The sequence below is a fragment of the Elephantulus edwardii genome, unplaced genomic scaffold (assembly GCF_000299155.1).
Source record: "Elephantulus edwardii isolate Elephantulus edwardi_28Jun2011 unplaced genomic scaffold, EleEdw1.0 scaffold00106, whole genome shotgun sequence".
In the NCBI taxonomy this organism is placed as follows: Eukaryota; Metazoa; Chordata; class Mammalia; order Macroscelidea; family Macroscelididae; genus Elephantulus; species Elephantulus edwardii.
Window position 1 is genome coordinate 247,913 of NW_006399856.1, and position 21,868 is coordinate 269,780.

The 21,868-nt window shown below is 44.7% G+C and overlaps 1 protein-coding gene across 1 annotated transcript in view; it reads right to left on the reverse strand.

Annotated features, from left to right (window-relative positions):
- LOC102844228 (sterol 26-hydroxylase, mitochondrial-like) overlaps positions 1-4,969 on the reverse strand; it is a 52,088-nt gene extending 47,119 nt beyond the window's left edge. The window contains exon 1 of the mRNA XM_006891890.1: positions 4,709-4,969. Within this exon, the coding sequence (XP_006891952.1) occupies positions 4,709-4,969 (261 nt within the window). The remainder of the gene's footprint in view (positions 1-4,708) is intronic.
- Between the last annotated feature and the right edge of the window lie 16,899 nt (positions 4,970-21,868).

The following is a 21,868-nucleotide window of genomic DNA, read 5'->3' on the forward strand; positions in this document are numbered from 1 at the left end:
GAACTTAAAAAGCTGAGAATCTCCATGTCCTCTTCATACTATGTAACTCAGATCAAGAAGTCTGGCGTCTCACAAAAGCTTGCAACCAGCTGTATCCACTCTTTGGTACCATTCACTCCCTTTTACCTGGTACATGGCATTTATTCATTTATCAAATGTTACTAAGAACCTCCCTTGTGTCCAGGACGGTGTCTGGTGCTGAGGGAAGGACATAGATACAACTCAACATTACTGTCAGGCACAGAAAGAACCACCGAGCCTTATCTCGTCGTTCCCACCGTTGACATCTTTTAAAGATATCAGTTTAGTCTAAATTAACCATTTCTTCACATTTCCTTTTTGCAGCTCTTTCAGTATTGCTGTATTGGGAAAGAGAAAGCTGGCACTTAAGGAGAAGTGCACGTTTACAGGCACCAATCCCCACGTTTCTTTCCTTCGTAAATCCTGCAATCCTCTAAGCCGTTTTCATTTCTTCATGCGATGATACTATTTTTGACAACTTAGGCTGCAGGGGATACAGTGGTGAGTTTCCCTTGTATCCATTCTCCTCCTTCCCCTTTTGAGGTGGCCATGTGGTTTGAATGGGAGGGATCCCACTTCAAGGGGCTTTAGGGGTGAGTCTGGTGGCCTAATGGAGAAGGAATGTCTCTGCCAATCCAAAGGCAGGTGGTTAGAATCCACCATCTGCTCCTAAGTAGAAGGACGGGCAATGCCTGACTGCCCTCCGCTATGACTCACAGGTTCTGCACACACACTGGAGGGGCAACTATGGGTGTTTCCAACTCAACGGCACACGACCACCACCTCATGGATCTACGCTCATTTGAGAACGCCCTGCTTCTTGGCCACTATGATCAGTTTGCTGCTGATGATTATGTCTAGTCAGTTCTGGGTCATGATGAACCCACGTATTAAAGAGCAGAACTGCTCCGTAGGGCTTTCTTGACTAGAGTCTTTATGGAACAAATTGTTGCTGCTGTTATGTGCTATCAAGTTGCTTGCGACTTATAGCAACCCTGTGTACAATAGCTCTGATCCCTGCTCTATCCTGTGCCAATTTTATTGTCTCTGACACACCTACTCCCATGACCCCAGTCACTGAATCAATCCATCTCTTACACTGTCCCTCCACCCTCCCAAACACGGCATCCCCCTCCTTGCAACATGTCCAAAGTATGTCAGCGGGAGCTTCAGAATCCTTGCCTGCAAGCAGCAGCCTGGTTTCACCCTCTCTAGAACAAACCTGTTTGTTTTCTTAGCAATCCATGGTATATTCAATACTCTTCTCCAGCACCACAGCTCAAAGGCATCAATTCTCCTTCTATCATGCCTAGTTATTGTCCAGCTTTCTGATGCACAGCAAGTAATTGTGAAGACTATGGCCTTGATCAGGCATACCTTAGTTTCCAGACTGATATCGCTGCTCTTAGGCCTCTTATTCTACACTTTCATACTGCTGGATAGGTTCAGATCATCAAGGTCTAGGTTAACAGCTGGGCACATACTGATTTAGCCACCTAAAACTGTTTTGGCCCCAGGCCAAGCTGGTCAGGCATGTCAGTCTTTCAAGCACAGCAACTGGGTCTGGAGCAGAGAAATGACTCCAGCTGACTGAACCACAGGGAAGCCCAAGACTTTTGCCCAGGCCTTGGAGAAAGAGATGGAGAGCTGTGTGGTCTCAGAGGAGAGCTGCCAGCAGCTGTCCTGGTGTCACAACAACAACTGCAAGGGAGCAGCACCAAGAGAGCTATAGGAAAATGAAGCTATCTATAGTGAGGAGCGCTGTTGGTGCAGTGGTCAAAGAGCTTGGCTGCTAACAAAGTGGTTAGTAGTTTGAATCTCCCAGTTGCTCTGTGAGAGAATGATGTGACAAGAATTCACAGCCTTGGAAACCCCGTGAGGCAATCTTGCTCTGTCCCATACAGTCATTATCAGTCAGAAGCAACCCCACTGCAAAGTGTAGGGGGTTTTCTTGGGGAGCCGCACTGGTGTCAAGAATTTCTAGCACAATATTACCCTGAGGGCAAGGGCTTTCCAGTCCTGTGCTTTATCGTTTAAGCGAGTGTGAGGGGCAGCCACACACATCTTACCGATACAATACACATGGAGGACACTGTGACCTTTAATAATTCACATCAGTCCCATACAGGGATCAAGCTGGAGAATCTCCTCTGGAAAGGCTGGAGTTCACGTGGTCCATGATCTGTGACGCAAGTACAAGAGGTAGCGAGTGCTGGCTGGTGGGCAAGGAGGTGAGGTGAAGGTAGGGGCAAATGTGCAAATATTAGTCCCTGATTTCATCTTTTCCTTTTCAAATGTGCCACATACATAACAGAATCTTTGCCATTTCAACGTTCCTCACACAGATATTGAACCTCTCCAGGATCAAATTACCTTCTGCTTTGACTTTCCCACCACCACCACCACCACCCCATAGTTAAGCGCATTTTCAGTAATGGTGAAATGAAGGCGAGTGTTTCTAGGTACTACAAACTTCCAATACAGCTATGTGGGACACAAGACATCCCACATAGACTCCGATGGCAGGATGGAGGAGAGGAGGCTCGTTTCTTCAGGTTCGCATAGTTATACAGGTCCTTGCCAGGAAGCAGCATGAACTATAACTGGAATGGGCAGCTTCTCAAGAAACCTGAGTGAGGAAAATGTTGTTGGGTGCTATGTTTCTCACAGGTCATGAAAGGGTTAATTTAGTTCCCATTGCCTCTTTAAGAGGTCATATGTTCCAGGCTTCCTCTGGCCTCAGACTCCTCCTCCTCCTAGAGCCCTCTCAAATGTCTCTGCTAGTTGCTGCACCTGAGATTATCCTGAACAAAATCTCCCAGCAAATCTCTCCTAAGAAAGGCTGGGAAATCCTCAGCCTCATTAGAGGGCAGCTCTCGGGCTCACATTTCTGGAGGATAAATCTGGCCAACAGATGTTTTAAAAGCTCTAGTTTCTGGCCTGAGAGGCGTTGGACCTACAAAGACTCTGGTTGCCCTTAATCACATTTGGGCGCACTGTTACCTGTTCAAAGTCCTGTTGACTTCTGGCACCTGGGTCCTTTTCTTCTTTGTCTCCAACTCCCCACTAGGCAGCGGGTGACTCAGATCTGTTTCTCGTTTCTTAATTCTTGAGATTGCCCAGTCCGAGCGCTTGACCCCCAGCCCTCTCTTGTGCAAGCTATACACTCCACAGCCTGAGCAGTGGCACACGTGCATGCGCGCACACACACACATATACACACGCCCAAGGGCTGCTCAGCCTCAGTCAGCAGCTGCTCAGTCCTGGCCCTCAACACTCTCCAGTCACTTCCAGCTGTGCCAACCTCCAGTGGGTTTCCAAGGCTCGACTTTCCAACAGGAGCACTCTGCATCTTTCTCCCGTGGAATTGCTGGAGGATTCAAACCACTGACGTTTTGTGTAGCAGCCCAACACATCAGGCACCATGACACCAAGCCTCCTTATTAGGAAGGCAGATCTCCCAGACTCCTTCGGTGAGTGTCCTTCGAGGTCACCAATTTATCCAACTTTAGTGCACATTGGGTTTACCGATTTCTGTTCTTTAATGAGCTCTGGTGGCCTAGTGGCAAGAAACTGCGCTGCAATCCCGAAGGCACATGATTCGAAGCCACCACCAGCTGCTCCGTGGGAGAAGGATAGGCAATCTCCTCTCGTGTGATTAACTGCCTCTGAAAACCCGCTGGAGGGCCAGCTATGGGTCGGTTCCGACTCGACAGTATAAACAACAACAATAACAATGCTCAAGGAGCTCTGGCGATGCAGTGGATTAATGCGAAGGTGGGCTAACTCAAAGCTCAGTGATTCGGAACCATCAGCCACTGCACAGGACAAATGTGGCAGTCTGCGTCTGCAAAGACGTACAGCCTTGAAACACCATGGGCTAGTTCTAACCTGTTCTATAAGGGCACTCTGAGTCAATATCGACATGACAGCAACAGGTTAGCATTGTGATTGATACACAGAGGCGGGAGCCCTGGTGGCGCAGTGGATAAGCGCCCTGAAGATAACCAAAAGGCGGGACAATTCAAACCCAACAGCTGCTCAGCCCGGGCCTGGCCCTGGGGATCGGCTGTGCAGAAACTGCAGCCTGAACCGCTAGGGGGCAGTATGCACGGGAATCGACTCAACGCTGAGTTTGGGTTTTCCTTTTGGTCTTGGACTTGGGTGATGGGTTGTTCATCTCTGTGCAATATAGGGATTCCACTGGAAAACCTTTCCTGCTGGAATTTAAACACACACACACACACACACACACTCGTGTCTTCTTTAACATGTATGATTTTGCTTTCCCTCCTTAAAAAGTGAGAACATTTCCCCCCCCCATCCCCTGGGGGAAATTTACCCAGCAAATAGCTATGAAATGCTTCATGATCCTGACTTTCACTTGGGAGAAGTCTCGGCCACTCTCAGCGTGGCAGTAAGCAGTGGTTACATAACATCTGGAAGCGTATACACTGCTGTTGTCCTTACTGCTTCCTCCTCGCCCAGCTTTTGTCCTAAGTCTACCTCTCCATCATTTCCGTTTGAAGGGCTCTTCGTGCACTTTGCACAGTCTCTCTAGAGATCTGTAATGCTTGTGAATGGGATCCAGAAGGTCCCGAGTTCGCTGCCCGTGTCCCCCACTTTCTTCCCCCCAACGCTCCGTGTCCCAGAACTCGCCCTATCCCCGGCCCTTGTCCCCGGGTACCTGCAGAGTGTGCAAGTTCAGCGCGTAGCCTTGTACCAGCAGCTGGAACAAGTAGCGCAGCTGCCCGGGGCCCCGCAGCTCTTCGGGGCTCCGCAGCTGCCGGTCGCCAGGCCTGGTCCCGCGAGCAGCGGCCGCACTGGCGGCGGGCAGGGCGGCGGGCAGCGCGGCTTTGGCCCTGGCCCCCGGTGGGCAGAGGCCACGGCCCAGCGCCCGCGCGCCCAGGAGAGCCCAGCGTATCCTGCAGCCGCCCAGTGCAGCCATGGACCCTGCTCGCGGCGCGCCCTAGGACAGGACTGGGGTGCGCTGGACCAGCCCCGGAAGCCACGGAGGAGGCAGGGCGGGATCAAGGGCCGGTGGGCGTTGGGGCGAGGCTTCTCATCATCGCTCCTTGCGGTTCTCACTCCCACCGGAGGACCCTAGAACACAGAGAAGCCCCTGCCCCAGCTGCAAATCCCCTACTCGGGAAAGGGCCAAGCCACCCAAAGGCTGGCGAACTGAGGGGCCCCACAGCGCCCTGACCAGGGAGGTGCTTCCCACCCACTCCATGGTCAGACTTTCTGTTAACTCTGGGGAACTTTTGGCTTAGGCCAGTGATGTCGTCGTGGCCAATGTCAGCCCCTAGAGTGTAGAGTCAAACTGGCAACTAACCAACTGAACAACTCAAATATGTCAGTGGTTTTAAAATGCCAATCCTCCTCAACCACCCCAAGTCTTACTAGGCGGGGTTTTTCCAATAAAGGATTAAACCAAGTTGATTGAGTTGTAAAAAACAAAACAAAACAAAACCCTAAAAAATAACAAATAAATGGAAACATTGCAAAAAGTATTGTTTTCTAAATCTTTTGGTTGAGATTTATGTATTCAAATAGGGAGCTCTGGTGTCCCGTCCCCCCCCCCCCTCACAAGAAGCTGCACTGCAATCCCAAAGGCAGCTGTTCGAGGCCATCAGCTGCTCAGCAGGATGGGCGATCTCCTCCTCTGCAAAAAAACCCAATCCCAAAGGGACTCAGTTCAAATCCACCAGATGCTCTGCTGGAGAAGGAGGGACAATCTCCTCCTATACCAGTCAGATCCCATTTGATGGTAAGCACACAAAAAATAATTTTTTAAAAATTTTAATCAATTATAAACACAGAGGTAAACACATATCTGCTATATGTTCCCTGGATCCTGTAGAAAACATGAGGTTATATCTTTGGCCACACACTCTCAGATTTAAGAGAAAATGCTATTGTAGATTAGGGAATGGACATTGTTCAAAAAGGAAAGTCGCTCGTGACAGTGATTACCGTGCAAAACTAGAAAAATCGATCAAGTTACCCAGCAGGCTGTTGTCATTGCGGTGAGCAATGAATGAAGGAAAGGTTATTGACAGGAGAATGAATGTACTTACTGAGCCTAGAAAGCAACTCTAGGAACCACGATGGTTTCCTGAAATACATGAAGGAAAATAATCAGGAAAAAAAAAAGAAGGAAGCCAAGAAGAAAGATTCAACTGAAGTGCCACCCTGCCCGACACAGAGAGGCACACTTTGTGAGGTCAGGGAAGGAGTCTGGTGTGCTGGAGCTGTTCTCCAAGTACAGGGCGTACTAGGTATAAAATGAAGACTTCTGGGATGTAAAAATGTGAAGGTTGATTTTGACTGTGTAGAAATGTTACATACTAAAGATGTAGCAAATTTTGTTTCCTAATTCACAGGGCAAGAAATGTTTTTCCTTTTTTTAAATTTTATTTTATTATTTTTTGTGTATACCATCAAATTGGATCTGAAGGAGGAGATTGCCCCTTCTTCTCCAGCAGAGTATCGGGTGGGGAAAGATGTTTTTAAGACTAAAATGTTGGTAGGTGCCATCAAGTCAGCTATGACACAGAGCCCTATGCTGTGTGCTATCCTGTCCCAGCCCCCCCCCCCCCACTTACCGGCTCTATGTAAATTCTCTGGTGGGGACTTCTCTTTCTTTCTCTGACCACCCACCTTTCCCAACAGAGTGACTTGTTTTAAGGACTATGCAGTGCTTGTGAAAAAATAAACAAATGAGACACATGTAGATGATAGCATTTTTCACTCATAAGATTAGAGAAGAACACTTCGTACCATTCTATAGTTGGAGAGGGTAAAGTTCTCAAACATGGTTAAAGGGATTGTGAATTATTATTACAGATTGTGAATTATTACAGAGCCTTCCAAATTGAAATCACACTTACCTGTTGCACCAGCAATGTTCTAGGAATTCATTCTACAAATGAACTTGCACATTTGCAAAATTACAGATACACAGATTGGAGGAGTGCAGTAGTTTGTGCAGGTAAAAGGAAATATAAACAATACACAAAGTCTGTCACTAGGACTAATGGAATAAATCCTCATTTATGGGAGTGTATGCACCTCTGAACAGCAATGAAAACTTCAAGGTGGTGGCAGGCTAGCACATTAATACATGGTTTTTTGTTTCGATAAGATAGCTCAGGTGGTACACACAAGAAACCTGTCACAATCATTGCCTCTGGGACAAAAGTGGCAGCTAGATTCTTATTCTATTTATTACTAAAAAACACCACAAGGTCTTTTGGGATTTAAATTTTGTAACTGAAATATGTAATTGCTAGTTCAAGTTAAATGGTTTATTCCAAAGTCCTGTTAGTTGAGTCATTTTCTTTTGAACTTCCCGAAAACTGGCTTGTTTAAGTGACAACTAGTTGTCCATTAACTTGTTTAGCCAGGTCCTCACCAGAGCCATGAACTTTCAGTAACATCAGTTTAAACACAACCTGAAACATGTTGCCATTGAGATGCTTTTGACGCAGGCAACCCCACGTGTTATGGGAGAATGCTGTTTCTAGGGGTTCTCTCAACTGAAACCTAAGTCGCTAGCCTTTTTTGCAGCAACACTGGGTGCATTCCAACCCTGAACCTCTAGCTTAGCAATGAATTGTGTGCACCACCCAAGGACCTTGTGGCATCCAGAACCATGGAAAGATCACGGAATCCATCTTATCTGTTCCTTTCCCCCCTCCTTTCATCTCTCCCTTTTTTCTTCTTTTGAGTGGGAGCCATATAGGGAGAAGTGTGTTGGGTGAAACATGTAGGTGGGGATATTTGTGAATTAAGTCCAAGGACAAACAATGTGCATAAAAATTTATTTGAAGTTTGAGAGTACAGAAGTCAGCAAAATGTAGTCTAAGTTGTCATTTCAATAATTCACATATCTTTTATGCTTTTGAAAATTAAAACAAAACTTTCTACACCACCTGAAAGTGGATAATTTGTTTGCATTACAATGCAGAAAATTATTTTATTAGTGTGTGTGTGTGTGTGTGTGTGTGTGCCCCTTCAAATTGGATCTGACTGGTACAGGAGGAGACTGTCCCTCCTTCTCCAGCAGAGCATCTGGTGGATTTGAACTGTGTACCTCTGGGATTGCAGTGCAGCTTCTTGCTACTAAGCCACAAGAGCTTCTAAATTCTTTTTTAAAATTAAAAATCATCTATAACCTCGTCACTTGAAAAAAAATTATATAAGAGGGGTGGGGGAAGACAGACTCTTCCTCTGTTCCTATAAATGCACATCATCAAAACGAAGCACTGTTAACAGGCCAGTGTAGGCTTCCAGATCTTCTATTTGTAGATAAACTTTTTTTACCTGCAAATGAAAAAAATCATTTGCCACTCTAATAGCTGAGTGTTATTAAAAGACCATTTTTAAAACAGCACATACGCTTATCGAGCATTTCCGTCTAGTCTGTAAATTCCTTCATCACAGTTTTTGGTCATTTCTCCCCACCCCACCCCCCATTGATAGTCTTTTCTTACTGTTTCATTGGTACTCTTTATATTTTGGGAAATGAAGCCTTTGGGTTTTTTTTTTAATCTTTTTAAAAATTTATTATTAATTTCAGTGAAAATTTACAGAGACTTTGGATTTCCATTCACCCCCAAGGTCAGTCCTGTTTTATAACAGTGGCACCATGCACTATTTGTCTTTTTGTGACTGAGATACTTCACTCAGAATAATGTCCTCCAGGGTCATCCATTTTGAATAATATTGCATGAGTTCCTTGTTTTTCAATGCAACGGAGTATTCTATTGTGTGAATATACCACAGCTTTTCTATCCATTTGTTTGTTGATGGGCACTTAGGTTGTTTCCAACTCCTTGCTATTGTGAACAAAGCCGCAATAAACATGGGTGTGCATATATCTGCTTGGATGTCAGTTATGGTCTCTTTGGGGTATTCCAGTAGTGGAATTGTTGGGTCAAATGGTATCTCTATTTGCAACTTTTTGAGAAAGCGCCATACCGCCTTCCACAGTGGTTGCGCCATTTTACACTCCCACCAACAGTGACTAAGGGTTCCAGTTTCTCCACAACTTCACAAGCATTTGTTGCTTGCTGTTCTATTAAATTTTGCTATTCTGTCTGGGGTGAGATGATATCTCATAGTTGTTTTGATTTCCATCTCTTAGAGCTAGGGATTTTGAACATTTCTTCATGTGCTTGTTAGCCATCTGAATGTCTTCTTTGGTGAAGTGGAAATGAAGCCTTTGTTTTGTATACTTTCTCTTGGTAGAAAGCCAAGTATTTTTTCTCACTAGTCTGTCCCCTATCTCATGTGTGTGTGTTTATACACATAAATATACATCAAGAAACCTACTGCCATCAAATTGATGCCAATTCTTTGTGACCATCCGTCATCAGGTTCCCAAAGCTGCAAATCTTGAAAGGAGACTCTCTACGTCCCTTCCTCACAGTGATTGTAGGGCTGTAACCACCAACCTCTTACTCGGCAGCCACACGGTTACAGACCATGCCCCCAGGGCTTCTTTATATCCACATATTATTCATAAGATGCGGAGCCTTAGTTTGGGAGTCTCATTGGAACCTGAGTTTCAGTTGATGGTCACACACAGACAGAAGGAATAGTCATCCAATCCTAAGGGGTGGTGAATGAGGGTCCTCCAGTTCCTGTTTTCCGTGCAGTATCCCCATGAACCCATGAACATGGCAGCAAGGATACTAGAATGATTGATTTCTCTGCCGGCTGACTTGTAAAGTAAGGACTGGCCTCTAGACTAATGACGTTTTTTCCCCTAACTGCTGCAACCTATCCTGAACCAAGAACATTCACACCCAAAATCAGTAGATCCAGTATCAATTGTTTTGATGACGAGTAAACAAGCCCCTTTGATTCCTCGTACTGCTTGGAGGCATGTGGGCTTCACAGAAGAGCTGCATTAACTTTATGCCTGCACTACCAATTAACATATTTCAGTTAACAGATGCTGCCCTGGACGTGCTCACCAAGTTGTGCCAAGAAATCTGGAGAACGACCACTTGGCCAACTGACTGGAAGAGATCGATATTTGTTCCTATCCCAAAGAAAAGGAACCAACCGAATGTGGAAACTACAGAACAATCTCACTGATTTCACATGCAAGCAAGATTTTACTGAAGATTATCCAAAAACGACTGGAACAGCACATCAACAGAGAACTACCAGAAGTCCAGGCTGGGTTTAGAAGGGGTCGTGGTACTAGAGATATTGTAGCTGATGTTAGATGGATCTTGGCTGAAAGCAGGGAATACCAGAGGAATGTCTACCTGTGTTTCATTGACTATGCAAAGGCATTTGACTGTGTAGATCATAACAAACTATGGCTGACTCTGAGAAGAATGGGAATCCCAGAACACTTGATCGTTCTAATGTGAAACTTATACTTGGACCAGGAGGCAGTCGTCAGAACAGAGCAAGGGAACACTGCACGGTTCAAAATTGGGAAGGGCGTACGCCAGGGATGCATCCTATCTCCATACCTTTTCAACCTATATGCAGAACAGATTATCCGGGAGGCTGGGCTCTATGAGGAGAAATGTGGGGTCAAGATTGGCGGATGATTTATCAACAACCTGCGTTATGCGGATGACACAACCCTGCTTGCTGAAACTGAAGAGGGCCTGAAGCGCCTGCTGCAGAGTGTCAAGGACTGCAGCCTACAATATGGATTGAGGCTCAATGTCAAGAAGACAAAGATTCTCACCGCTGGACCAATTGGCAGCATCAGGATGGATGGTGAAGAGATTGAGATTGTACACAGCTTTAGTTTGCTTGGCTCCATAGTCAACAGTCTTGGCACCAGCAGCCAGGAAATTAAAAGGCACATTGCCATGGGCAAGTCTGCTGTTAGGGACCTCTCCAAAGTACTGAAGAGCAATGGTGTCTCTCTGGAGACTAAGGTGTGTCTGATACAGGCTATTGTCTTCACAATCACTTGTTATGCATCAGAGAGTTGGACAATGACCAAGGAGAATACAAGGAGAATTGATGCCTTTGAGCTGTGGTGCTGGAGAAGAGTATTGAGAATACCATGGACTGCTAGGAAAACAAACAGATTTGTCCTGGAAAGGGTTAAACCTTCCAAGGAGGGTGGCTCCTTGGAGGCAAGGATTCTGAGGCTCCATCTAACATACTTTGGACATGTTGTGAGGAGAGTCCGGTCCTTGGAGAAGGACATCATGCTTGGGAGGGTGGAGGGACGGCGCAGGAGGGGAAGGCCCTCTATGAGGTGGATTGATTCAGTGACTGGGATAATTGGGATGGGAGTGTCAGAGACAGTGCGATCGGCACAGGACAGAGCAGAGCTTAGGGCTGTTGTACATAGGGTCGCTATGAGTCGCAAGCGACTCAACGGCACATAACAACAACAACTGCACTCAGATAACCCAAAGACACTCGCCCTAACAATTCTTTCAAACCAGTATTTGTCTTTTGATTTGGAGTAGGATGAACTAGCCAATTCTTTCTGCCACATCACCCTTTGCATAGGTGTGAAATACCACCTGAATCTTCTTTTCATTTCTAATTCATATCTGGACTTATTTTTTTATTCATCATCCCAAGAGTCAAAAGTCTAAATAAGTATAAAAGAAATACAGACCAAGCCAGAGACCACATAGAGAATGGGTGTATTATTAGAATGGATAGAAAGAGGAGTATTCAGATTTTCATTATGGGGTTTATGAGGATTTTTTTGTTGTTGAATATTGTCAAATTGGTCCAACTGGCACAGGAGAAGATTGCCCCTCATTCTCCAGTGGAGCATCTGGTGGATTTGAACTGCGCATCTTTGGGGTATTCAGGTTTTTTAAGAGAAGCTACAAATCGGAATTGTAACTCAGCTCACATGTCATACCAAATTTCATAAACAATCTGCATGTGTCAACATTCCTCCTCTGCTTTGTTATGCTACACTTTGGCCTGTTTCTGTGCTTGGGCAATACTATTTGTGATACTGCCTCTTTGTATAAAACACTTGGCACCTGGATGTATTTGTTGGCATGCCACTGCTACCTTAGAGTATCAAAGTCTCCTCATTCAGATCAGAAAAATGATGTCTAGAAAGTGTAATGTCGGAAGTCTTTGAACTTCACAAAAAGGAAGAATGATCACCAGTAGCCCAAAGCTGATTCTTACAAGTCAGAGGTTAAAGACATTCCAAATGTCCAACTTTTTCAAACTGCTGTCCTATTCCATCATTTCTAATGTCAGCTACTACACCTTCCCTCAGTACTCTAACTCCTGCCTCTGAGTTCTGTAAGTCACTGCCGTGTCTCACAGAACTCACAAACCACCAAGGCAATGTCTCATACAGTTGAGGAAGTTGTTTTGGTTAGATGCCGTCAAGCCAACTACAACGCATAGTGACTCTCTGAACAGCAGACCGAAACCTTGCCCTATGCCCTCCTCTCAATCTATCAACCCATTGTTGCAGTCACAACGTCAACCTATTTCATTGATGGTCTTGCTCTCTTTTCACCCCATGCATAGTATCTTTCCCCAAGGACTGATGCCTCTTGACATTCTGCCTAAAGTATGTGAAACAAAGTGTTGTCACTCATGCCTCTGAGGGGCACCATGGCTGCCCTTCCTCCAAGACTGATTTGCTTGTTCTTTTGGCAGTCCATGGGATATTCAGGACTCTTTGCCAACACAAAGGTGTCAATTCTTCTTTGGCAGCTTGTTCTTATGTGCTGTTGAGTCGATTTATAGCGACCCTATGAACAACTCTGAACCTTTCCCTCTAGTGAGCTAACCTCATTGTCTCTGACACATCTGACCCATCACCACAGTCACTGTGTTACTTTGTCTCGTCCATGGTCTTCCTCTTCTGCGCTGACTCTCCACCCTGATAAGCATGATGTTCATTTTCAAGAACTGTTCCCTCCTGGCAACGTACCCAAAATAAGCGAAACCGAGTTTCAAAATCCTTGCATCTAAGGAGCAAGTTGGTTTCACCCTCTCCAGGCCAGACCTGTTTGTTCTCCTGGCAGTCCACAGTATACTATTCTCCTCTAGCATCACAACTCAAAGGCAGTGATTCTTTCTGTCACTCTTATTCATTTTCCAGTTCTCAGACAGCTGTTGTTGTTATGTGCCATCAAGTTGCCTGTGACTCATAGCAACCCTATATACATCATCTCTGAAGCCCGCCATATCCTGAGCCAGTCTCACTTGATTCCAACACATCTACCCCTTTTATCCCAGTTACTGTGTCAATCCATCTCCTCCAGGATCTTCCTCTCCTGCACTATCCCTCCACCTTTCCAAGCATGAATTTCTTCTCCAGGGACTGCTTCCTCCTGGCCACATGCCCAAAGTATGTGAGACAGAGCTTCCAAATCCTTGCCTTCAAGGATAAATTTGGATTCACCTTCTCCAAGACAGGCCTGTTTGTTCTCTTAGCAGTCCATACTATGTTCACCATACTCTTCACCAGCACAACTCAAAGGCATCAATGATTCTTCCATCGTCCTTAGTCATTGTCCAGCTCTCTGATGCGTAGATAGTAATTGTGAAGACCATGGCCTAGAGCAAGTACTCCTTAGTCTCTAGATAAACATCCTTGCTTTTGAGCACTTTGGAGTGGTCTCTGAAAGCAGACTTCCCCAATGTAACTCGTCTTTTTATTTCCTGATTGCTGGTGCCAAGAGTGTTGACAGCCGGAGCCAAGCAAGCTGAAATTGTTAACAACCTCAATCTCTTCACCATCTATCATGGTGCTGCCAATTGACCCAGTGGTGAGAATCTTTGTCTTCTTGATGTTGAGCTTCAATTGGTATTGAAGACTACAGTCCTTGACCTTCTATAACAAACGCTTCAGGTTATCGTCCGTTTCAGCAAGCAAGGAAACACTGCATGATTAAAAATCAAGAAAGGAGTGTGTCAAGGATATATCCTGTCTCCATGCAAAACAGATTATTTGGGAGGCTGGGCTTTATGAGGAGGAGTGCGGCATAGGATTGGAGGAAGACTCATCAACAACCTGCATTATGTAGATGACACAACAATCAGACATCTAGCAAGTCCCAAACCCATGGGTGGAGGGTCAGTCTGAATGATGCTTCTTATTTGAGTGGTTTCACTGGTTGACAAACCCAAATCACCAGACAGTAGGATGCTGACTCAGAAGGCAAATTACTTTAAATAGGCTGTTGGCTCAAGTTTCAAGAACCAGAAAAGAATTGGTATCTTTGAGCTGTGGTGTTGGAGAAGAGTATTGAACATCCCATGGACTTCCAAAAGAACAAATATGTCTTGGAGAAAGTGCAGCTAGAGTGCTTCTTCAAGGCAAAGATGATAAAGCTTTGCCTTATGTATTTCTGGTATACTGCTAGAAGGGACTATTCATTGGCGATTAACATGATGCATAGAAAGGCAGAGGGTCAACAAAGGAGAGGAAGACCCTCAACCAGGTGGATTGACCCTGTTACCACTGCTATGGGCTCTAGTGTGTCATGAAGTGTGAAGATGGCACAGGATAGATCTATTGTTCATAGGGTCGCTAGGGGTCATACTCATCTTGATGGCACCTAACCACCACCCAACCTCCTTTGAATCTTTTTCTTATCTGTAAAATAAATAACAAACCCAATACTGAGGATCATTTATGGTCTCTCTGTGAGGATAGTGTGTGTTTGCAACCTAAACCGGTGTCTGAGCCCTAATAGAAGCTCCAGAAATGATAGCTATTGTTTTGCTATTGTATGCACTGTAAACAACAAATTCCACATACACTGTTTACAATACCGCTTCCAATGACAACCATTACTCTTCTGAAATATAACCTGGTAAGATTCTCAGTGCCAAAGATCCTAATCTTACTACCACAGCTTCTACGAGGGGTTACTTGTCAAGGGCGGGGGATTCTAGAGAAGTGTGTTTATATCCAGGAACTTAGGCTGTTCTCTGCCAGTGAGGCAAATGAGAAAGAGAAGACACGCACACTTTAGTGATGTTTATCTCAGTTATAGTCTCAGGTTTGCTAGAATAGTTGGCACTGACTACATTGATCTTAGTTTTAATTCCTTCACAAAAAGATAATTATCTTAAAATTTATATTTCATCTGCCAAAGAGCATCCAAATTTGAGATATCTTGTTTTGATTGAATAGTCTTCCAAATTATACTTTGCAACCAGTGACTTCCACGATTACCGGAGAGTTCAGTACCAAGAATGACAATGTCACAACCACAGCTTTATCAATAGCTGATCTGACATGGGAAGATAATACCCTACGCTCCTCTTCTCTGAGAGTTGGATGAATCAGAGGAAAGTCCATGACACAAATAAGAAAGCTGCTGATTAGCAGCCCATGGGACTCATCAAGTAGAGACTTGTATTTCCAATAAGAAAGCCAGGGTTAGAAATCACTTAACATGGTTTCAAAGCACCACTGCACAACTAATAATTTCAAGGAAATACACTTAAGTTGGAGATAGCTGGTGTTCAAATTTGAATAGTTGGATTTGATCCTTTCAATTACTTTTTATGTATCTGGAAGTTGGACAACGGATGGTGAAACAATTGATGCCTTTGTGTTGTCCTTCGTTGCCAAACGTGTTAACAAGTATGTCTTGGAAAAGGTGCAGCCAGGATGCTCCTTGAAGGCAGAGAGAGTGAACCTTCATCTCATATACTTTGGCACGTTGTTGGGAGGGCCCAGTCCTTGGAAAAGGACATCAGGCTTTGAAAATTAGTGGGTCAGTGGAGGGGAAGAGCCTCAATGAGATGGACTAACATGGTGACTGTCACAGTATGTCAGAGATGGTGAAGATGACACAGGATAAGGCAAGATTCAGACCCACTGTTCACAGGTCACTACAAGTCACTGTAGACTAATAGCACTTAACAATTGGATATTACGTTGCCTCACACTATGGAACATTAGTTATGTATTGCCACCAAGAATTGTTTTTTTTTTAAATTTTATTATTTTTTATGTGTACCGTCAAATCAGATCTGACTGGTACAGGAAGAGATTGCCCCCTTCTTCTCCAGCAAAGCATCTGGTGGATTTGAACCATGTGAAGAGATTGAGATTGTGCACAGCTTTAGTTTGCTTGGCTCCACAGTCAACACTCTTGGCACCAGTAGCCAGGAAATTAAAAGGCGCATTGCCATGGGAAAGTCTGCTGTTAGGGACCTCTCCAAAGTACTGAAGAGCAATGGTGCCACCCTGGAGACTAAGGTGCGTTTGATACAGGTCATGGTCTTCGCAATCACTTGTTATGCATCAGAGAGTTGGACAATGACCAAGGATGACAGAAGGAGAATTGATGTCTTTGAGCTGTGGGTGCTGGAGAAGAGTATTGAGAATACCATGGACTGCTAGGAAAACAAACAGATTTGTCCTGGAAAGGGTTAAACCAGGTGGCTCCTTGGAGGTAAGGATTCTGAGGCTCCATCTAATATACTTTGGACATGTTGTGAGGAGAGACCGGTCCTTGGAGAAGGACATCATGCTTGGGAGGGTGGAGGGACAGCGCGGGAGGGGAAGGCCTTCTATGAGGTGGATTGATTCAGTGACTGAGATAATCGGGATGGGAGTGTCAGAGACAGTGCGATCGGCACAGGACAGAGCGGAGTTTAGGGCTGTTGTACATAGGGTCGCTATGAGTTGCAAGTGACTCGACGGCACATAACAACCACCACCACCACCTCTGGGATTGCAGTGCAGCGTCTTGCCACTAGGCCACCAGAGCTCCCTTCACCAAGAGTTTTCTTTTTTTATTTTATTATTTTTGTGTGAGTGTACCGTCAAATCAGATCTGACTGGTACAGAAGGAGATTGTCCCTCCTTTCCCGGCAGAGCATCTGGTGGATTCGAACCGTGCGCCTCTGGGATTGTAGTTGCAGCTCCTTACCACTAGGCCACCAGAGCTCCCCAAGAGTTTTCTTAAGAACTTTAATTTTAATCAAGGTTTTATGTCCAACTTGCAGTAAACTGGAGATATCAGAATCATTGTAAGGGCCTGAGTGGCACAGTGTTTAACATATTGGACTGCTAACCTAAAGGATTATGGTTCAAATCCACCACCTGCTTTGTGGAAGAAAGATAAGCAGTCTCCTAGAAAAAAATTACTGCTTTACAAACCCTGTAGAGATCTAGAATTAACTTGACAACAGTAGGTAGACAAATGATCTTCCTTAGGGCCTGTGACAGATGGCGAGTTCAAACCATTAAATACTACTATCACAAGTAAACAATCAGATCAATTCAGAATATGAGACTTCTGTAACTAACTGTCCTGGACTTAAAAAAAAATATTATCGCCGCATGAATAAAGCTCTGGCCGCACAATCTTAGGGGGCAGGCAGTGTTGCTCACCCAAAGGTGGCTCCTCACCTGCTGCTCCTTGGAGAGAGATGGGCAGTCTCCTCCCATGCCGTTCACAGCCTCTGAAAACCCACTGGATGGTCGGCTCTGGGTTTGTTCCAAGCACTCAGCTGCTAACCAAAGAGTCAGTGGTTCAAGTCCACCAACCACCAGTGAGGGAGGTCTGCTTCTGTAAGGATTCAGTCTTGGAAACCATAAGGGGTAGTTCTACTTGTCCCCATGAGCCAGAACTGGTTTTGACGGGTTTCGCAAGTTTATCAGGTTTTAGGAAGTTTATTAGTGCTCTTTGGGCTACACTTTGACTTAGATTTTAATTTGTTTTAAATTTATGATTCAATACCCAAGAGATTGTGATTTGATCTCTCCCTCCTTTATCATTCTTTTTTCTTTTCTTGTTGTGTACCATTGAATTGGATCCGACTGGCACAGGAGACTGCCCCTCTTTCTCCAGTGGAGAATCTGGTGGATTTGAACCTCACGCCTTCAGGACTGCAGTGCAGTTACTTGCCACTAGGCCACCAGAGCTCTCTTCCTTTATCATTTTGGAAATGGAGTTGTTCGGGGTATTTTGTGAATTTGAAAACAAACATTCTCCTACTCAAGTATTGCTGGTTTCAGAATATTTGACCCATGATAGGAACGGAGAGACTAAGGGTTTGCGATAAAAGTCAGGGCATCAGTCTCCATAAGCCATTTTCTGATGTTCAGAGAACTCCCAAGAGTTAGTCCCAAGTAGCTTTTCAACAAAACCTTTCTACAAAATGTTCACATACAAGAAGTCTATTAAGATTCACATCACAGATCAAAAAGTTATCTCCTTTAACTTGTACCACGTAACACGGATGAACATAGAGGATATTACGCTGAGTGGAATAAGTCAAACATGAAAGGACCACTACTGTATGAATACACTTTTACAAAAAGCTGAAGTTTACACACCTTTCTCACACAGAACATCCTTCGATGGTTACTAAGGATGAGATGGGAGAGAATAAAGCTCAGTAAATAAAAACAGACCCACATTAAGATGGGTGAGGGGAAAAGCAATAAATACACAGTAAGGAGATGATCAGCATGGCCTAACTAAAGAAAGGGAAGACATGGATAGATGTACATGAAATATGCACCAAAGGGAAACTTTATTACTATAAAAACAACCCTGCAACACTGGCAGTAATAAACATCAATGGACAAGTGGGTATACAGGCAGACAGGCAAGATGAACAGCAGGCTTGGTTTTTCAGTTATCCTTAAAATGCACCGGTCTTAGGTGTACAACTTGAATTTCATCCAGTGCATCACCACTCAGGAAACCAATATCCTAACTGAAACTGGAGCATGGTCATCTCTCCAGAAAGCCCGCTTGGGCCGGTGTTCTGTCGCCACAGGTCAGTTTCCCATTCTTGGAACTTCGTACAGAACTACAGCTTGGACTCTTGTAACCGCCTCTTCCACTGGCTATTCCTGAGATCCTGGTGTGAAGGGGGGCTGAGGGTCAGTGTTTCCGGAATCTCACCAGTCTCTATCAGGCTGCTGAGCCTGGTCTTTTTTGTTTCACATACGATCAGGAACCTTCTATTGTGAGCCCTTTCGGAGTAGCCAGCCAGGACCCATCTGTTCTTCAGACCATGGCGACCAACGTTCTCGTGGTCCAGGAGTCCTTTAAAGCCTTTATTCCTCTTTGATTTTATTCTTTTCTCCAGAAAAGGGGAGGCCAATTGTTAGACCTTCGATGGTCACTCAAAAGCTTTCAAAGCCCAGGCTTTATTCACTCAAACAGGACATTGTCTTTGTGAACTGTTTTTTGACAATTAGCCTTGATGTACCCAGACTAAGATGCTACGGTTCAAGGCTCAGCAAATCATTCCCTCAGCGTGTTTGGCTGTGATTAGTTTACATCACTTTGTCCCACTGATACTTACACATAAATACACAATAAAAGTAGAAATACCTACCACGCTCATAAATGATCAGTGTAGTCTCGCCTGCCCATGCCATCTTGCCTGTCCTGTGTATTTTCTTGCAGGTTTAGTACTAATAATGCAGGCCTGGTGTGTTTTCCTTTGTTGACTGCAATGCTTATCCATCTCTCCTTATCTTCCCTTTCTGTAGTATTATTATCCAGATCATCCCTCTATTGTTTATGTTCTTTCCCTTCGACCATTCCTGCCCTCCCCCCGCCCATGTGTACCGTTGAATCAGATCCAAATGGCACAGGAGACGGCCCTTCCTTCTCCAGTGGTTGAAGGTAGGCAGCTCTGGTGGTCTAATGGCAAGAAGCTGTGCTGCAAACCTGAAGGTGCAAGATGGCCATCTTAATGTGTCTTTTATCTATTCAGAACTTTTCCCCCCCTCCTCACCAACATTTTGTTTGGGCTGCTTTTTTATTATTTACTATTTTAATGCTATCGTAGGGTGCTCTGGCGGCCTAGTGTTAAGAAGCTGTGTTGCAATCTTGAAGGAATGCAGTTCGAGTCCACCAGCTGCTCCACAGGAGGACGGGAAATCTCCTGTTCAAGTAACTGTCTCTGAAAAGCCCACGGAAGGATCAGCTATGGGTTGGTTCCAACTCGATGGTAAACAACAATGCTATCTTTATTGTGGCTTTAACTTGCCTAGTGAAATGCTATCTTCTTGTTATGTCATTGAGTCGCTTGCGACTCATAGCGACCCTATGTGCAAGAGCCCTAAACCCTGCTCTATCCTGTGCCAACCTGTCTCCAACACACCTACTCCCATTACCCCAATCACTGAATCAATTCATCTCATTTAAGGTCTTCCTCTCGTGCTGCCCCTCCACCCTCCCAAACATGATCTCCCTCTCAAGGACTCCCTGCAACATGTCCAAAGTATGTCAGATGATGCTTCAGAATCCTTGCCTCCAACGAACAGCCCAGTTTCACCCTCTCCAGGATGAACCTACTTGTTCTCCTAGCAGTCTGTGGTATATCCAACACTCTTCTCCAGCACCACAGCTCAAAGGCATCAATTCTCTATCACCCCTAGTCACTGTCCAGCTCTCTGATGCATAGCACACAATTGCAAAGACTATGGCCCAGTTCAGGTACACCTTAAGTCTCCAGAATGACATCGTTGCTCTTCAGTTCTCTGGAGAGACCCCTGACAGCTGACTTTCCCAATGCAATTCGTCTCCTGATTTCCTGGCTCTTGGTACCAAGAGCGTTAATTGTAGAACCAAGCAAACTGAAACTCTTAACAATTTTAACCTCCTCACCATCCAGAACAATGCTGCCAATTGGCCTAGTGGTGAGAATCTTTGTTTTCTTGATGCTAAGCTTCAATCCGTATTGAAGGCTGTAGTCCTTGACCTTTTGCAGCAAGCGCTTCAGGTCCTCCTGTTTCAGCAAGCAGGGTTGTGTCATCTGCATAACGCAGGCTGTTTACGAATCTTCCTCCAATCCTGATGCCACATTCCTCCTCATTCAATCCAGTGTTCAGGATGATCTGCATACAGACTGAAAAGGTATGGAGACAGAATAAATCTCTGGCAGACCCCCTTCCCAATTCTGATGCTCTGTTCTGACAACTGCCTCCTGGTCCAAGTATAGGTTTCACATAAACACTATCAAATGTTCTGGGATTCCCATTCTTCTCAGAGTCAGCCACAGATTATTGTGATCAACACAATCAAAAGCCTTTGCATAGTCAATGAAGCAGATAGACGTTCTTCTGGTAGTTTTCTGCAAAGATCCATCTAATATTAGGTAAGCTTTAAATAAAAAAACCAAACCAAGCCCACACCACCACCCAAACAAAATTTATATACAAAACGAGCCTGTTTTATGTGTACAGATGCTTTGGCAGCACAATCAAGATCTAGCCTGCTGCCATCATTCTTTCCCAGCTGCTCCTCCCTACACTCACAGCCCCTGGCAATTGCTGAGCTCCTTACTGTCATTGCCTTTTGAAGAATGTCACCATAAAGCAGGCAATCTTTTCTTTCTGCCCTTTTTCTCAGGATAATGCTTGAGTTGCATCTACGTTGCTGCATCATTCTTTTTTTTTTTCTTTCTTTCTTAAATATACTTAAGTAGCACGATTTAGCCTTTCACTTGTTATTGGGCATTTGACTTCTTTTTCAAGTTTGTTAATGAGTTATCTTTGCTCCACATTCTCACCATTTGGTATTGTCTTTCTGAGTCATTCTATTAAGTGCTGTGCTGTCGTTGTAAATGCACTTCCATGATGAGGAATAATAAAGGCTAATCTTTCCAAGTATCTCAGTTAAATCCTCAGGTTTAGTTTCTGACAGACAGAACAAAGTATATTTTATTACAGTTTATTACCACTAACAGAAGAAATGTTTTTTTGGTAGCTATATTTTAGAGTCTCCTTTATCTGTACTCTATTGTGCACACACAGACACTCTCATTCTATATACAGGGAGCTCTGGTGACCTAGTGGTAAGGAACCTCACTGCAATCTCAAAGGCACCTGGCTCAAATCCACCAGCTGGTCCACAGAAGC